At 42.9% G+C, this 15,296-nt stretch overlaps 1 protein-coding gene across 4 annotated transcripts in view; it reads right to left on the bottom strand.

Annotated features, from left to right (window-relative positions):
- ILDR2 (immunoglobulin like domain containing receptor 2) overlaps nucleotides 1–15,296 on the bottom strand; it is a 60,882-nt gene that overhangs the window by 23,986 nt on the left and 21,600 nt on the right. For 2 of the 4 annotated variants that reach the window (XM_045877546.3, XM_064594385.1), the window contains exon 4: nucleotides 1,559–1,615. The exons of the other annotated variants lie outside the window; for them this stretch is intronic. In XM_045877546.3, the coding sequence (XP_045733502.1) occupies nucleotides 1,559–1,615 (57 nt within the window). The remainder of the gene's footprint in view (nucleotides 1–1,558; nucleotides 1,616–15,296) is intronic. 4 annotated transcript variants of the gene reach the window in all.

Genomic DNA, 15,296 nt, shown 5'->3' with positions numbered 1-15,296 from the left:
GAACATAATTTCCTCAGGAAGAAAACAAACAATTTATGTTTCCTGAATGTCCCTCCTCACTCATCCATCCGAAATACATTCAAATTAACCAGGTCACCATCTCTTCAGTGAGGAAATGAGAAGGTCTTGCGCCTGGTGAGAATGGTCTGGAGAGCATTCCTGCTGAGGACAGTAGATAGCTGAGGGCTTTGTCCCGGTCCTCAGCTACAACACAATAACATTACGTAGCCTGAGACAGATATGAGCCCCGAGGAACAGAACCATGGCGTGCCTCGGTGGCTACAAGAGAGTCGGGCAGTCAAGGGTACAGACTGGCAGGCTACCTCGGAGAAACAAAAGAATGCTATCCATGAAAGGATTCTTGGGAGTCAAAAGGGAGGGACAGTCAAGGGGCAAGGACCAGATATGAAAAATACAGTAACTCTTTCTTGGGACTGGGACATATCTAGTTTGAAGCAATGCTTTGTAACATTGTGTGTGTGCGTGCGTGCGTGTGTGTGTGTGTGTGTGTGATGAACAAGTGGGTACAAACTGACAGAACTCTGGATAAGGGGGAATCACAAAGAGGTATCTCTTTGTGTCCTTGGGATCAACATCAGTGTGAAGACTGTCCATATTTGGGTTGGCCAGCTACTGGCAAAACAGGAGAATTCATGGAAGAATAATTAATCTCAACTGTAAAGACTTCGGATGTTTTAAAACCTGAATGAAGTCAACACCAATGGCCAGGAATATTTTGTATCTCTCTGTTGCTCCCAACTATTATACAGCTCTTAACCCTTTGGCAGAAGCCCTCTAAAGCAAGACTGAATCATAGTCTTTCCTATTCCCTGAGTTTGCATATGTCCTTTCCCGTAGTTCACTCTTGTTTCTCTCTGAACCTCCTTCTATTACAGACTCTGGGGATGCCCCGAACTGAGGTTGGCTTGTCTAGGCTGGTGCACTCAACTTAAGCTACATAAAATGACAGAGATGTGCATGTGGGGTTTCCTTGACATATGGTCTATGGATCCCAGGGACTTAGGGGGCCCAAGAAGCTCCTGAAATTGCATACAAAGCAATGTAGGTCTGTAAATGTGTACTTTTCAAGGGAGGAGGGGTGCATTACTTTCATAAGGCTTGAAAAAATGTTTTGATAAAGTTATAAAAGGCAATTCAGAGTAACATGATTGTACACTAATGAATGGGTAAACATATAATTTAGGGAATAAGGAAATGCAGATAAATAATAACTCTGTTAGGGAGCTTATAGCTGTCTAGATACAGTTGAGATACTGAATGGTTATGGAGATTGCCAAAGAGCCTGCCAGGCCTGACACTGAAGTACCGGGTCCCCACTGCAGCCCTATTTTAATTATCATTATTCTTTTAGGGCCTAGTAACAGAAGAAATACAATCTAAAGTCTTTTCCACTGGGCTTAGTTCATCCTGGAAAGGACCACAGAAACATACAGACAAATGTGCAAATAAGTTAGAGGAGCAATTAGTGACTAAGGCAGAAGCAAGACAGATGGAGTGACAGCAAATTAAGCAAATAAAGAGTTAAATGACTGAATACCTGGCATAATCTCCACAGCAAAACTGGGCAAGAGATCAGCAAGCAGCCCTGTCCTGCCTAGAAGAGGTGGAAAGAAAAGAAGAAGGAAAGAGGTTACTCCAAAGGAAAATACTACTTCAAGGCTGGCTCCGGTTGGCACCAACCCTACCCACGGCCATGGACCCAGGCTCTTTGTGGTAGGAGAGACAAGTCACAGAGGCTGAGCTCAGTCAAGAGAAAAACTTTCTCCATCAATCTTTGGCAGCCATGTAAGTGAACTTTGCACCTAAACCAGATGGAAGCAGAACAGAACTTTCTCTCCAACTATTTATAGAAGGAGGAAATCTCTGCTTCAAAAATGAAAAGCCCTGCTTGAGCAGACTGACATACACCATCTCCATTCATTTATACATTCTTCTCCACACATTTTATCGGAAAGTCAAACCCATCTGTATCTAACCGTGCAACCTACATTTTCATACATCCATACACAGTCCTATGTCCATATCAAAACACAAGTACATATTTGGTTTTAACCCAAAATTGTCTCACTACATGATTCTATTTATAGCCTAAAGATGTTTCAATGATTAAAATTTTCAAAGGGAAGGAAAAGATAAAGCTAGATGACTTATACGCTCTTCTACACTCCTTCTGGTTTCAGAAATACTCCATACATATGTATGTGGCATGGCTTTTCCATATGGGACCCACAGCTGGCATTGAATGACCCCAAGTGCCTTTTGCATGATACAGCAGATGAGCTTAAGGGCTGGTGTCAGAACAGGTGCCCCTCGGGGCTCTGGAAGGCAAAGAGCTGCGCAGGAACCAAGACTGTGGGAGATGTGGGGGAGGAGGTTAGTCCTTTTAACAGCTAGCCTGATTTATAGAAAGAAGCACTGAATGTTTTCGCCATGTTCTCATATCAAGATAAATGTAAAGGCCCTGATATGACTTTTGCACCTGTCCCAGATGTTTCTGCTACACTGAAGCCTTGCTAATAAACAAGCTGCCTGATGAAGCAACTAGCAAACTGCCCTCATTTCAGACTTCTGATGGCAAAAAGCCACCGTGGTACCACCTAAGCATGCAACTGAATCTTACTTCACTTATGTGAGTAACACACACCCCTAGAACAGCTCTGTCCAATAGAAAGATAATGTGAGCTACACGTAATTTTAGCTTTTCTAGCAATCACATTAATGAGTATAAAAAAAAAGAAAGAAATTTAATACTATGTTTTACTCATACCAATGTAGCCAAAATATTAACACTTCAAAGGCTCAGTAGCCATGTGTCAGTACTGAATACACAGTTTGACGGGTCTGTTTCATGCATATGGATTTGGCTCATTTAGTTCGTTGAGGTGCATTAGAAAAAAAGTTACCCACTTGTGTGGTTTGTATTTTGAATCTAAAGGTTGGTCATGATTGGTCACTGGTCCCCTCCTCTATCAAACCACTCCATAGAAAAGAAGCTCTGATAAAAGTCAAAGAAAAAGCAGCTGCTCCAGGACATTTACTTTTTCTTGGCTCTCCCTAACCATGCAAGGCCAATGTGGTAAAATGTGCCCTGGTCCCATGTCCTGCGTGGGTAATGGTCCCTCATTTGAAAAATTAATTGGGACCACAATACATTCCAAGGTCAAGGAAGTTATAGAATGAGTGACTTAGGCTAGCTCTGTTTTAGGTTTTGGCAAGAAGGGCTTCTTTCTCTCTGTCTTCTATCTTGTGCAGCTAACATGCTAAGGATGGTCTGCTGTTTGCAAGGTCTCTTGGACGAACATACAGGAGCCAAGTGGAACATTAGAAAAAGGCATCCTGAATGAGAATTCTCAGGCTAGCCTTTAGCCTAAGCCTTCATGAAATGCTAAGACGTGCCTCTGAGACTCACATATGGTCTAATCCAGTTCCTAGGATAGAATACCAGATAGGGATTTGGGACCAGAGTCTGAGCAAGTGATTAAGCACGTGCATTGGTCTCATCTGGAGTGTTCTGTGTACAAGTATCTCTTGGAAACTCAACAAGGAAACAACTGGTCAAGGATTGGGGAATTTGGGATGTTGGCAATCTCTTAAAGACATAATAATTAATATTAACTACCAGCCAATAGCCAGTGATCAAGAAGTCAATATACAGCATTATAGCAAGCTAGTTATCAGATACTTACTTAATGGTGATTTTAAAAAAATTCAGACAATTAGCACTTCCGAATGTATCTCTTATCGTATCTAGTGAAATGAAAAGGCTTTTCTTGTGTCTACTCTTGAGCTCTCAAGCCTACCAATGTTTTAAACATCTCTAGATGTGCGATAGCCCGTAATTAACTACATTCATAATAGAAATATTATGGATGATATAAACTACAGATTTGTATACCCTCACAGGGAATTAGCCATGTGATAATTATTAACTATAAAAAAATCCATATATTCGGGCACCTGGGTGGCTCAGATGGTTGAGTGTCTGCCTTCGGCTCAGGTCATGATCCTAGGGTCCTGGGATCGAGCCCCACATTAGGCTCCCTGCTCAGTGGGGAACCTGCTTCTCCCTCTCCCTCTGCTGCTCCCCCTGCCTGTGCTCTCTTGCTCTCTTTGTCAAATAAATAAATAAAACCTTTAAAAAAAGAAAAAAGAAAGAAATCCATATGCTCAAGGAAAATATGGAGCTCATATATGTTCTATAGATGACATTATATTGGAGAAAGCAGTGGACTGGGAGTCAGGGTACTGGGAGTCAGCTTTGTCATTAGTTTACTTGGTGACTACCACAGGCAATCCTCTTTCTAGGTCTCAATTTTCTCATTAGTCAAATGAAGAAGTGATTGAATAAAGTGATCTGTAAAGACGGAGACCACATGTCCTGGTGTAAATCTTAATAGCACTACTTTTTACCCTCAAGGTGTCCTCTTTTGGACAATTAAGTATATGGTCCCCCTATCTATAATATTTTTGGATCTCAAATCTGATACTTAACGATTAGAGTTGCAAACTCAGCTCTGATGTTTATAGGGACAACAGGTAATGCAAGTAAACGCAGCTAGCCAAATGTAATCCAACAGGGAGCATTTGGGGGTGAAGCGAATGGCAGATGATGTGTCTAAAAGGGCTGCTACTACTCACCTCTAGCCAACTGCTGCCCCACAGGAATGTGTCTCCATAGCTGCAGGTCTTCCTATTTTTCAAGATTAGCCAGACACAGACTTTTGTGTGAAATATCCTGATTTTCAAATGTTGGCAACAGATTCATAGACTTTTTTAACACACTGGACAAGCCATACAAAATATATTTTGGGGCTGTATAGCGCCCAGAGATCACATACTTGCAACCACCGATGGGTATATACAGACCAATATATTTATGAGCACGTAAAACACAAAAGCTGGGTTTCCCCACAGGCTGTTTAGGTTACCTTGTTGGTCTTCTCACATTGTTTCTACACACAGAACGTCGGTGAATAGGAGCCCTGGGAACCTACGTTCAAATTAAAATCTGAAAGCAAGAGTATTACACACCAAACTGTTCGCCCTTCTTATTTCTGGGGAGCTGGAATGGGCATCATGGAAGAACAATGAAGGGATTTTCATTTCTAGGTTATATTTTTACCTTTGTAATTTAAAAGCTTAAGGATAGGGTGGTATCAAAAATACAGACAGGAGATTCACAAAGCTTGTCACTCCAACAGAAAGACATACCTCAAGCTTCTCATTCTCCCTGAAGCATCAGTCGGAAAGATGAACTCTTCCCATAATGCACCTGTGTAGTGCTCGCCCCAGGATGGGTGACAGAATCTTGCCATACAGTGGGTGAAATTTAATGTCTTCAGAAGTCAGGACATAGTAGGAGTTTGGGGATAGCAGACAATACGACTCTATCATGTCAACAGCAGAGAGTGCACAAATCTCTCTGGCTTTTATACCACAATTTATATTTTACTGGGACTAAAGGCATTTTTAAAAGTAGATTTATGCCGGAATCGTGTATTTCTGAAAATCACTTTGCTTCCAGCTTCTTGACTAACAATTCCTACGAAATGCTGTTGCCAGCTAGAAATGCTCTATCTTTTCTTCCTATTCTATCACATCCACTGAAGGTCTGATCTTAGAAAGTCCAAACAATTCCAGTAAATACTTTCCAGATTTCAGTAGCACTTTGCCAACACTTGTGAATCATTGCTATTCTTCCAGGATTCAGTTTAAGAGGGGCAATTACAAGTCACTTTAATGTCTGAGGAAAGGATAGAAAACAAACCCTGCAAATAGAAGACCACATCTATGCTTTTCAAACCACAGCTCAAACTATCAGTAGAAAATACTGTTTTTATGTAAGCCCTCAAACGGTTTTCCCCAAACCTTGCAGAATCCATTACTTTTAAGAAATTTCCACATGAATAGACCAAACAAATTAGGCATACTAATAGTTTGTACATGCACACACACACACGTGCCCGCTTCGTACAATTACCATCACAAACTTCGCAGCCAAAAACATTCACAATACTTTGGGTTGAATGATCAGGGCAGAAACATGCATTGTGAATAAAACGACCCTGTATCTTACCTATATAATTCCCTATTTCAGCTGTTTCCTACCACTGACACATTGAAGTTATCCCCAACTGAACTCTTTTGTACATATTCCTGAAAACCAGCTCATTTCTGGAATGTCTCCAATTCATTCACTCATCATTCAGTCAACCAAGAAATGTGGACTGTGCCAGGTGGAGACACAGAGGAATAAGGCATGAACGCTATGCTTGAGAGGCTCACCGTCTAGCCCGTGCAGCTTGTCCAACAATGTCGATCTAAGAACCAATTGTAGTTACCTGCTTCTGTTTCACAAACTTATTAAGGTCAAAGGACTTTCCTCCTGCCAGATCCAATTATCATCAGTTTTATTTTGTTTTCCATTTTTGACATCAGCTTCCACCTGGTCATGAGGCCTTTCCCCAGAAACACAGTCCTTGCCTGTTTTCCCACTTCTCTTCTCCCCGTGGCCTTATCTTTGCACATTCTACAATGAACCACGTCCTAGTGACATTTCCCCAAGGTTCAAATGCTCTTTTCTTGGTAGGCCAGGCTCCTCAAGGCAGGATTTACTTACCTTCTTTACTAACAAAACCAGCTAATACACTTCTCAGTCTCCTGCTTTGTTCAAGTCCTTACCACACACACTCTGAAATCCATTCTGGCAGAGCCCTGGAAGGAGACTGCCCTGAGGGGCTGTGCACCGTGCTCGGCCTCCCCAGCAGGCCACCTCACCCAATGGGACCTTGAAGTGTTTCCAGTAGCAAATCCCCACTGCCCGCTATGCTGAGCTGCTGGCTGGACTTCTGGTTCATCGTTCATGAGAGTACTTTTTATCCCAGATGGAAAAAGAACATGAAGGAAACAGTCATTCATTTCTTAAGCACTATTCTACGTACTGGAGAATGTTTAGCACCCCTGGACTCAGGGCTCAATGCCAGGAGCATCCTCTAGTCCTTGCAACACCCCCCAAATGCCATCTTGCTATCTAGGGGGATTGAAGCACCACCCCACCCCACCCCACAAGTTGCACACTACCAGGCTATGGTGTTTCTAAGGCAGTCATTACAGAGAAATAAAATACGCATACAAAATTTAGCCAAAAAAGTTGTTTTTGTCTCTACTCTTAAAACTTAAGTCTAAGCTCTGATTACTAGTCCAGACCTTCAAAGTGCAACAGAAGGTACAGAAATCCTAGATTTAGGACAAACTTGTTTTCAGATCTTAGATCTGTTATTCACTTACTTGCTGACAACAGACACTAAATTATTTAAGGCACTGGAACTCACAAAAGGAGAAAAAACAATACTTCCTTCATACTTATGATGTCACCACTGCTGACAGAATTGTTATCTTCATTCATTTCTTTGAATGTATTACCTTGGAGTCGTCCTCAGGTTTGCCAATATTCATACTAATGACCTTTCTGTTCAGGATGATCAGATGTTCAGAATGCTTTTCTTCCCCAGTTCCTTGCAATTCCCCTCTTCTCCCTTCTGTTTAATGCACATCTGGGCTTCATCCCACTTCCAAGCTTTCCTAACATGCCCTAGATCCATTTTCAGGGATGTACTGTACCCACCCCCTGGTCTCTCAGCTCCTAACCGTCCAAAATGTTTCTCTCTTAAGTCTTTGAGGAGAGCAGATGGTTTTCTCTGGCCCCCTTAAGTGTAAAGTTGTTTCTATGGCTATTTGGAATCCCAAATAGACTGGAAATTTCCCAAGTGCACACACATCCCTGTTTTTATTCTATATTCCCATAGCAACCATGCATTCAATAAATATAATTTATGATTATCCATCACAAATGTGGATATAGCTTCCCTTTCTTTTGCATATATTTATAAAGACTTAAGCATTTCATGCATGTACTTTTTTCTTTTTATATCCTTTACATTTTAGGTCACTTTAAATTGTAGTGAATAATTCTGACAGTGACAAAATGACTAGTATTGGACCATCTGCAATTAACTATTAATAAATGCTTCAGGCTTTTTGGCAGTGATTATAAGCTTGGCCTAAGGCACTGACTTTTTTTTTTTTAATTTAATTTAATTTTTTTTTTTTTAAGTAGGATCCACACCTAGCATGGAGCCCAATGCAGGGCTTGAACTCATGACCCTGAGATCAAGACCTGAGCTGAGATCAAGAGTTGGACACTTAACCAACTGAGCCACCCAGGCGCCCTGGCACTGATAACTTCTATTCACATAGAATATCAGAATTAGATTTTATAGCTAGAAAGAATCTGAGGTCATCTGATCCATAACCCACTCCATGTTTTCCAGAATCTGAGGCTCAGAGAGATTAAGGACCTTACTCTAAGTCACATAGCTAATAATCGAACCAGGAGTAGAACCTGGGTCTACTCACCCCCATTCCAGTATTTTTTCCCAATATCTCATTCCCCATCAAGCTTTGCTTCTCCTTAATTTAGAAATGTGCAGCAACAGCTTTCTAGTTTCCTAATATTTGCAGAGAGCAACTCTGAAATTTATATTTGTGGCTTTATTGCTCTACTTATATAATTAAAGTATAATTTTTGGACGTACGAAATGTTAGAGATGGTTGAAATTTTCAGTAGCTTTTAAAGTTGTGACCAGAAAATGATTACTGAATACATCATAACACAGTATGAGCTAATTCAAAGACATTCACCATGCTGCTACAAACTAATAACAGAAATGATTGCAAAGTACTCTGCCTTTGCAAAGTGCTGTAGTGAACCGACTCCTTGCCCCCAGAGAGAGAATAGATGCCAAGTATTATTAGTCATAGAACATGTACAACTTGGCCTGAGATGAAATGCAGAAGACAGCTAGATTTGACTCCAAAATGGCATGGAGGAAGGTGGGATTTAATGGAAGGAAGAAATGGGACTTTCTTGGTGCCCAGTGTGATTTCCTGAGCTCACCGCGCTCCATCCCACCGACTGGCACGGGTAACTGAAACACGAAGATACCAAGAATGGCTACTTAACCCAAAAAGCCCTGGTGGTCGGAGGCAGCCACGGAGGGGGACACTGCTTGTAGGTCTCGGACCGTCAGAGTCCCTGCCCTCGGGGGTATAGCTCAGGGGTAGAGCATTTGACTGCAGAGTCCCTGCCCTCTCCTCCCCGGCCAGCCTCTCTCCGTGTGAGGGGCTTCCACCAGGGGGCATTTCCCAGACCAAAGTCCGGGCACCGCCCGCGTGGGAACGCGAACGTGCACACTTGAATGGCGGCAGCTGGCTGGGAGAAAAATGGAATGACTGTTTCCTGACCGGCTTTCAAGGGCCGCAATTCTTTCTTTCCAGGGCTGAGCCGATTTCTCGGTGACACCCACTCTCCCGCGGCCCCCGGTGCCTCCCCTCTGCGGGCCCGTCCCTCCCGCGCCCAGGCCAGAGACTACAATGAAGCTGGCGGGCTGACCCAGCTGCTCCAGCTCGCGCCCGGGTAACCACGGCAACCGCAGGCTTCAGGAATGCGCTCTAATTGAAGGCCGAGTTTCCTCCCACAGTGATGAGCAACAAGTGAAGCAAAAATAGTGAGGCGGGATGAAGGCTGGGAGGGAGCAGGGGGGTGGAGGGGAGAGCTGGTGCAGCGCGGCGCGGGACTGGGTGGCTGGGGATTAGGGAAGGCAAAGAGCGCCTTCAAGACCTCGTTTGTTCTCTTAACCCAGGGTCGTGAAGAGCTAAATGGACAGCCTTCACCCTCCTGACATCTTGGTGCAAAAATTTCAGGGAACGATCATTAAGGCAACCCCCCCACCCCCCCACCCCCCCCACCCCCCCGCCATCTCTTTGCTGGGCGCCTCTGCTTGTTTCTAGTAAGTGAATGGAGATGTGCTCATCCCTGGGTCTCCACGAATAAAATAGCAGCTAGCAGCAAGAGTTCAGCAGGTGAAGGAATGAACTGACCCTAATTCCCCCCCCCCCCCCCCCCCCCCCGCTTCTCCGGATGTTCTGTTCTCTTCAAACCAAAGGAGAACTTTCAAGGTGGTCATGTTTATAGGGTGACCACCACACCAGTTTGACTGGACAGGACAAGTTTAGGCCTGTTGTCTTGACAGAAATTATTAAAAGTTTTCCCTTTTCACTCCCAAGTATCCTGGTTTGGACAGTAAATTACAAAGTCACCCTATCTAAAGTCTTCCCCGAGCCATCCAGATCCCAATCCAAGTCAGGTGTTCCCCAAGCCCCTCCAGACTTCATCAAATAGCCTGTGTGATGTAATCCTTGTGTTTAGGCACTAAACACCCTGTAATTAACGAAGGCCATCCACTGAGAAATGGGGACTTCCAACAGCAGCCAAAATACAGTAACCGAAACATAGCATGCTGGGACAGGATGTCCTGAAAGCCACTAGCAGGAAGAGTCCCACAGGGCTGATTAGGGTGACCACTGGCAAGGCACCACACAGATGTCATTGAGAAAACGTGAATATAGTAGTAATAGGATTGCCAATTCACAGATGGCTCATTAAAGCCTCTGCCTATGGAACAGGCGAAAGGGAAATCGGCTCTCTAGCAGGAGTCCCAGAACCCAGAATTCCCTAGAGAGGGTTCCCTTAGATTAAGGATGACACACTAGCAATGAAATGTGGGGCATGGGAACTGGTGGGAGTTCTTATTATGTGCCACTTAATCCTCACAATAGGTCTTCCATGTAACCTTTATTACCCCTTCCCCACTTTTACAGATAATGAAACCGAGGCTCGTCAACATCGACTTACCCTAGGTTATATTGCTGCACTGAGTCCAGGGATATCTGACCCCAAAGCCCATGCTCTTCACAGAAGACCTTGTCCAGTATCCAGATGGACCTTTGGTCAAGATCTGGGTTTTGCAACACTGGCACTATTGACATTTGGGGTCAAATAATTCTTTGTTGGGTGTAGGAGGGCTGTCCTGTACATTGTAGAATGTTTAGCAGCCTCCTTGGCCCCTACAGCACCCCACAAGTTGTGACAACCAAAAATGTTTCTAGACATTGCCAAATGTCTCCTGGGGGAGGGGGCAAAATAGCCCCTTCTTGAGAACCAATAGCCTAGATATTTAATATCAAATACAGTCTTAATCTTTTATTGTATTCTCTAATTGCTTCAGAAATATAATATTTATCTTTACCAAAAGACAAGATAGTGTCATTTATTTATTTTGTATCTTCACTGTGCTAGGGACATAGTATGCAAAAAAGAGTTAAATATAAATCAAAATTTAAATGCAAATCATACTTGAACCAAAACTGACTCTATCATGGTGCCCATCAAAGCACGAGGTTGCAATTATGCAGTAGAGAGGTCTGAAGGCGACAGGAGACTTCTTGCAAAGACTAAAAGGCATGATCCCAAGTCTTTAGAGCAACCACAACCCCCACTCCACTGCTTACACAGTAGAATGGTTGTCACTGACACTCATTAACCAGAATCACATTCTGGTTGATGCCTGGCTAACTTTCTAGTTCTTCCAAACAGAGGCATCTAGGTAAGCTCAGGGCAGAGCAGGCCAGGACGAGGAGAGAGGACTGGGAGAAAAGGCGATGGGGCTGAAGCCTAAAGAGCTCACTCCTAATTAGTTCTCTCTCTCTCCTTGCATGGGAGCCAGCATGGTGATCTCGGCTTTTCTGGAAATGTGAAGGCACAGGTGTCTACTGAAGACAGAAAGGATGGCTCCACCCTCCTAGTGGAATCAAGTCTAGTTAAGGTCTTTCACATGGGGCCAAGATATCTGAGGTATTATTGAGTCTACAAATGAAAATATGGGCACAGCCCAAATCCAAAGATGTTCCAAAGGAGTAAACCCCAGATTTATGGCGAGAGTGTGGCTCCGTAATTAATTCCTTCTCTCCTTTCTTGCCAGGAGTAAAGTTTTTCTTTCTTCTCCCCCATTCTTTTTCCCTCTTCTTCTGTTTGTAAATCTTGGAGAGAAACAGCAGTAGCCACTCTGAGAGATCAAAGTTTTAGCAAGCAACAAAGACCTCCAAGGAGGCTGTTGCCATGGGAACTCTCAGAGCTGAAGCCCTTGTAATCGGCAAATCTCCTTGGTTAGCAGCACCGGGCTGGGGCTGGCAAAGACGAAGAGAAGGAGGGGAAGGAGGCTTGGCAGTGAGTAGCCTCTCTTAACAGCCAGAACTAATGTCACGGGGGTGGGAGTGCAATGGGATTCAGATTGAGGCAGCATTGACAAGGGGTGAGTGCTAGAGCATTTCTGCTCAGCCTCAGAAACAGGCACCTGTCAAAAATCCCTAAAGTCAATGGCAAGTTCTGAGATATGCCCTCCCAAGAATTCCCTGATTTCTGATTGTGTTCTTCATGGCTCCTTAATACTAACGGGCTGAAAGGTGTATTTTAGACCACAATAACAATGTCAGGCACAGTGTTGTGAATAACTTGATTTTATAAAAATCCATGTATGTCTGTTCCTCCACCCCTTGCCTCAGTACCTCTGGATAAATCACAGGAGGAGATCGAAGGGAAAACAGAAGCACACAGGAAAACAAAGGTATCTCTGTGGCATCGCCATCAAAGGGAAGAATCAATCCCAACTTAGTGCCTACTCACAAGGACCTGCTGGGAGCAAACCTATTTCTGGCTTCCTGGAATAGCATTGCATTTGGCCTATAAAGAAACACAAATGGATGAATTCCACAAAATATTAACAGTGTTTGTTTTTGCCTGCCTTCTTCATTTGGAAAAAACCTGCCCAATTTCCCTTTAGGAAGCTACTCCTTTTCCTTTTTCCCTTCAATTCGTATGGTTCAACTGGGGCTGTTGGTATACTTAATGCTCCTTTCCCAAAGCACAGCCAGCCCCCAACAACAGGACTTTTGCTGAAACTATGGAGAAAGGCACTTTGTCCTAGGTGATGGAAGGCGTTAAAGACTATGGAAGTCTAGAACTGCTGGGGGCTATCTTTGCCTCAAATGGGGAGCCTGCCTGAGAACTAAGCTAACACAGAGGAGACAGAGATTCTTTAAAATATAATCTGAACACTGGGACTCAGACATGCTTGAACCTAGACTTATCAGTTACCTAAGCCAAAAAATTTCTCTAAGCCAGGTTAAGTGTCTAGCCCTTGCAATCGGAAGAGTTATGAAGAATACAGTCATTGGCTCTGGATGGAGAGATTTTAGGAGATATTTTCTTCTTTTGTACATTTCTGTTCTGCTTGAAATGTTCGCAATACACATGCATCATTTTTTTTTTCTAAAACAAAAAATATTAAAGTAAAACAAACAGCAGTATTTTAGGCATCACCCTAGATAGAGAATTAATTCTGCAATCTGTGGGTCTTCTAAATAAACTCAAAATCATAGAAAGGACTCTGGAAGCTATCTTGGGTATCCTAGTATCTTAGACAAGAGAACCTGTTCCATATTGAAAGCTCATCAGAGAGGAAATTTCTATAATTTCCCCCACCAACCATAATTTCTAAAAATTGTTATTTACCATTAGGAAAGCCTTCCTTAGCTTTAATCTAAACACCCCTTGGGTCATGTCCTCTTACTCTATTCTCAATCCAGAATCAGGAATGTTCACCCAGCCATGTTTCCACTTGGGCCCTTTCCCTCATTTTTCTATTTGAAGGCCCTTAAAAAACAAGCTACCATATGGGACATCAGAAAGAAGGGGTCAGGCCCTCATATTGCACATGGAAAGAAGTAAGAACAAGGCGAGCTGCTTTTAGATTTTAAAATAATAACTTCTCTGCTTGAGCCTTCCTGAACGGTGAAGTCCTTTTCCTGCCAGCTGGAGCTGCCCAAGGGAACTTTCCTCCTATCCAAACAGTAGCATGGTTCCAGGTTATAAACATCCTGTCCTTGCCGCAGATCTTCGACCAACATCTAATCTCAGGGTGGCAGATTTCTGGACACTCCCTTCTTATGGCTCTATGATTCCAAATGTCTAAATGTTTCTAAGGTACCTGTCACAGTCATCTCAAAGCACCCAAAACACCAAGTGTATTTCCAACTTCGGTATGATTTTACCTTCTGAAACATCAAAAAGAGATTAAAGAATGTTCAGTATAGTTTTTGTGTTTAATGTTGAATCAGTGGCTGTCTTCCCATTTCTCTGAATCACTTGTCTCCAGATATTTCTGAAACCTCTGATAGAAGCATCCACAGTGATTTGTAGATGGTTCACATGTCTGGGAAAAGGAGGGTGGGGTCATGCTCAGTGGGGGAGGTATGCAATCCAGGCAAAAACAACCATGTCTTTGAAATAAGGGCCTAGGTCAATGGTTATAGGCAGTTTCCCTAAGAAATAAAGTGAAATACTAAAGCAAAACTGGGACAAGTAAAAATTATTACCCATGACCTCAAGCAGCAACCACAATTTTTAAAACATGGCTTATGGGGCACCTGGGTGGCTCAGTAGGTTAAGCTTCCGACTCTTGATTTCAACTCAGGTCATGATCTCAGGGTGGTGAGATCAAGCCCCACATCAAGTTCTTGGCTGAGCACGGAGCCTGCTTAAGATTCTCTCTCTCCCTTTCCCTCTGCCCCTCCTCCCCTACCCCTCTCCTCTTGTGCTCGCACTCTAAATAAATAAATAAATAAGGCTTATGCAGAAGAGCATTCTATAGCTTCTTAATATAGACAGGTCATGTGGTATCGTTAGGAATGAAGACATTTGGGTTTGATCATCATCACTGTTTTTTTTTTACAGGGGTAATTGTTATAAAACCTGAACATTAATTTCTTCATTTGGAAGATGAGGAAAATAATGCCTGCTCTCCTACCTCACATGGTACTTACAGAAAAAAATCTGTGAACTACAAATTATTATCAGAGTACATTAACATGAATAGCAGACATAGTAATGGTATCACTCTGGTGGACATCTATTGGTTTTTTTTGTTATTTTGTTTTTTTACATCTCACATCCATTCTTCCTTTTTTTGTAAGAGTGCCCCAATTTACTTTGGGAAAATGATTCTTCTCCACATCTTGGTGGACTAGCCACCAAGAGCTCTTGACCTTCCAAGGCTAAGCAGTGGACACCTGTCCAAACTGGGACAACTGGGACTCTCCTGAGACTAATTCTTGAGTGGAAAAATGAAGAAAACAAAACAAAACAAAAAACAGTTAAAATGATTTTTTTCTCTGGCTATGGAGTCCTAAAGATATTAATTCTTGCTACATAGACCCGAGAGCATCTCTGGCGCAGCAAGGACTGTGCTGTGCTCATCAAAACATTTCTACTTTTTTCCTGGGGAAATACAAAATAACAGCAGAAGTGACCCACGTCATTG

The sequence above is a fragment of the Mirounga angustirostris genome, unplaced genomic scaffold (assembly GCF_029215605.1).
Source record: "Mirounga angustirostris isolate CCGP_5_RB_7025 unplaced genomic scaffold, mMirAng1.0.hap1 SCAF_6, whole genome shotgun sequence".
NCBI classification, from domain to species: Eukaryota; Metazoa; Chordata; class Mammalia; order Carnivora; family Phocidae; genus Mirounga; species Mirounga angustirostris.
This window is presented reverse-complemented; position numbering and strand designations above follow the sequence as displayed.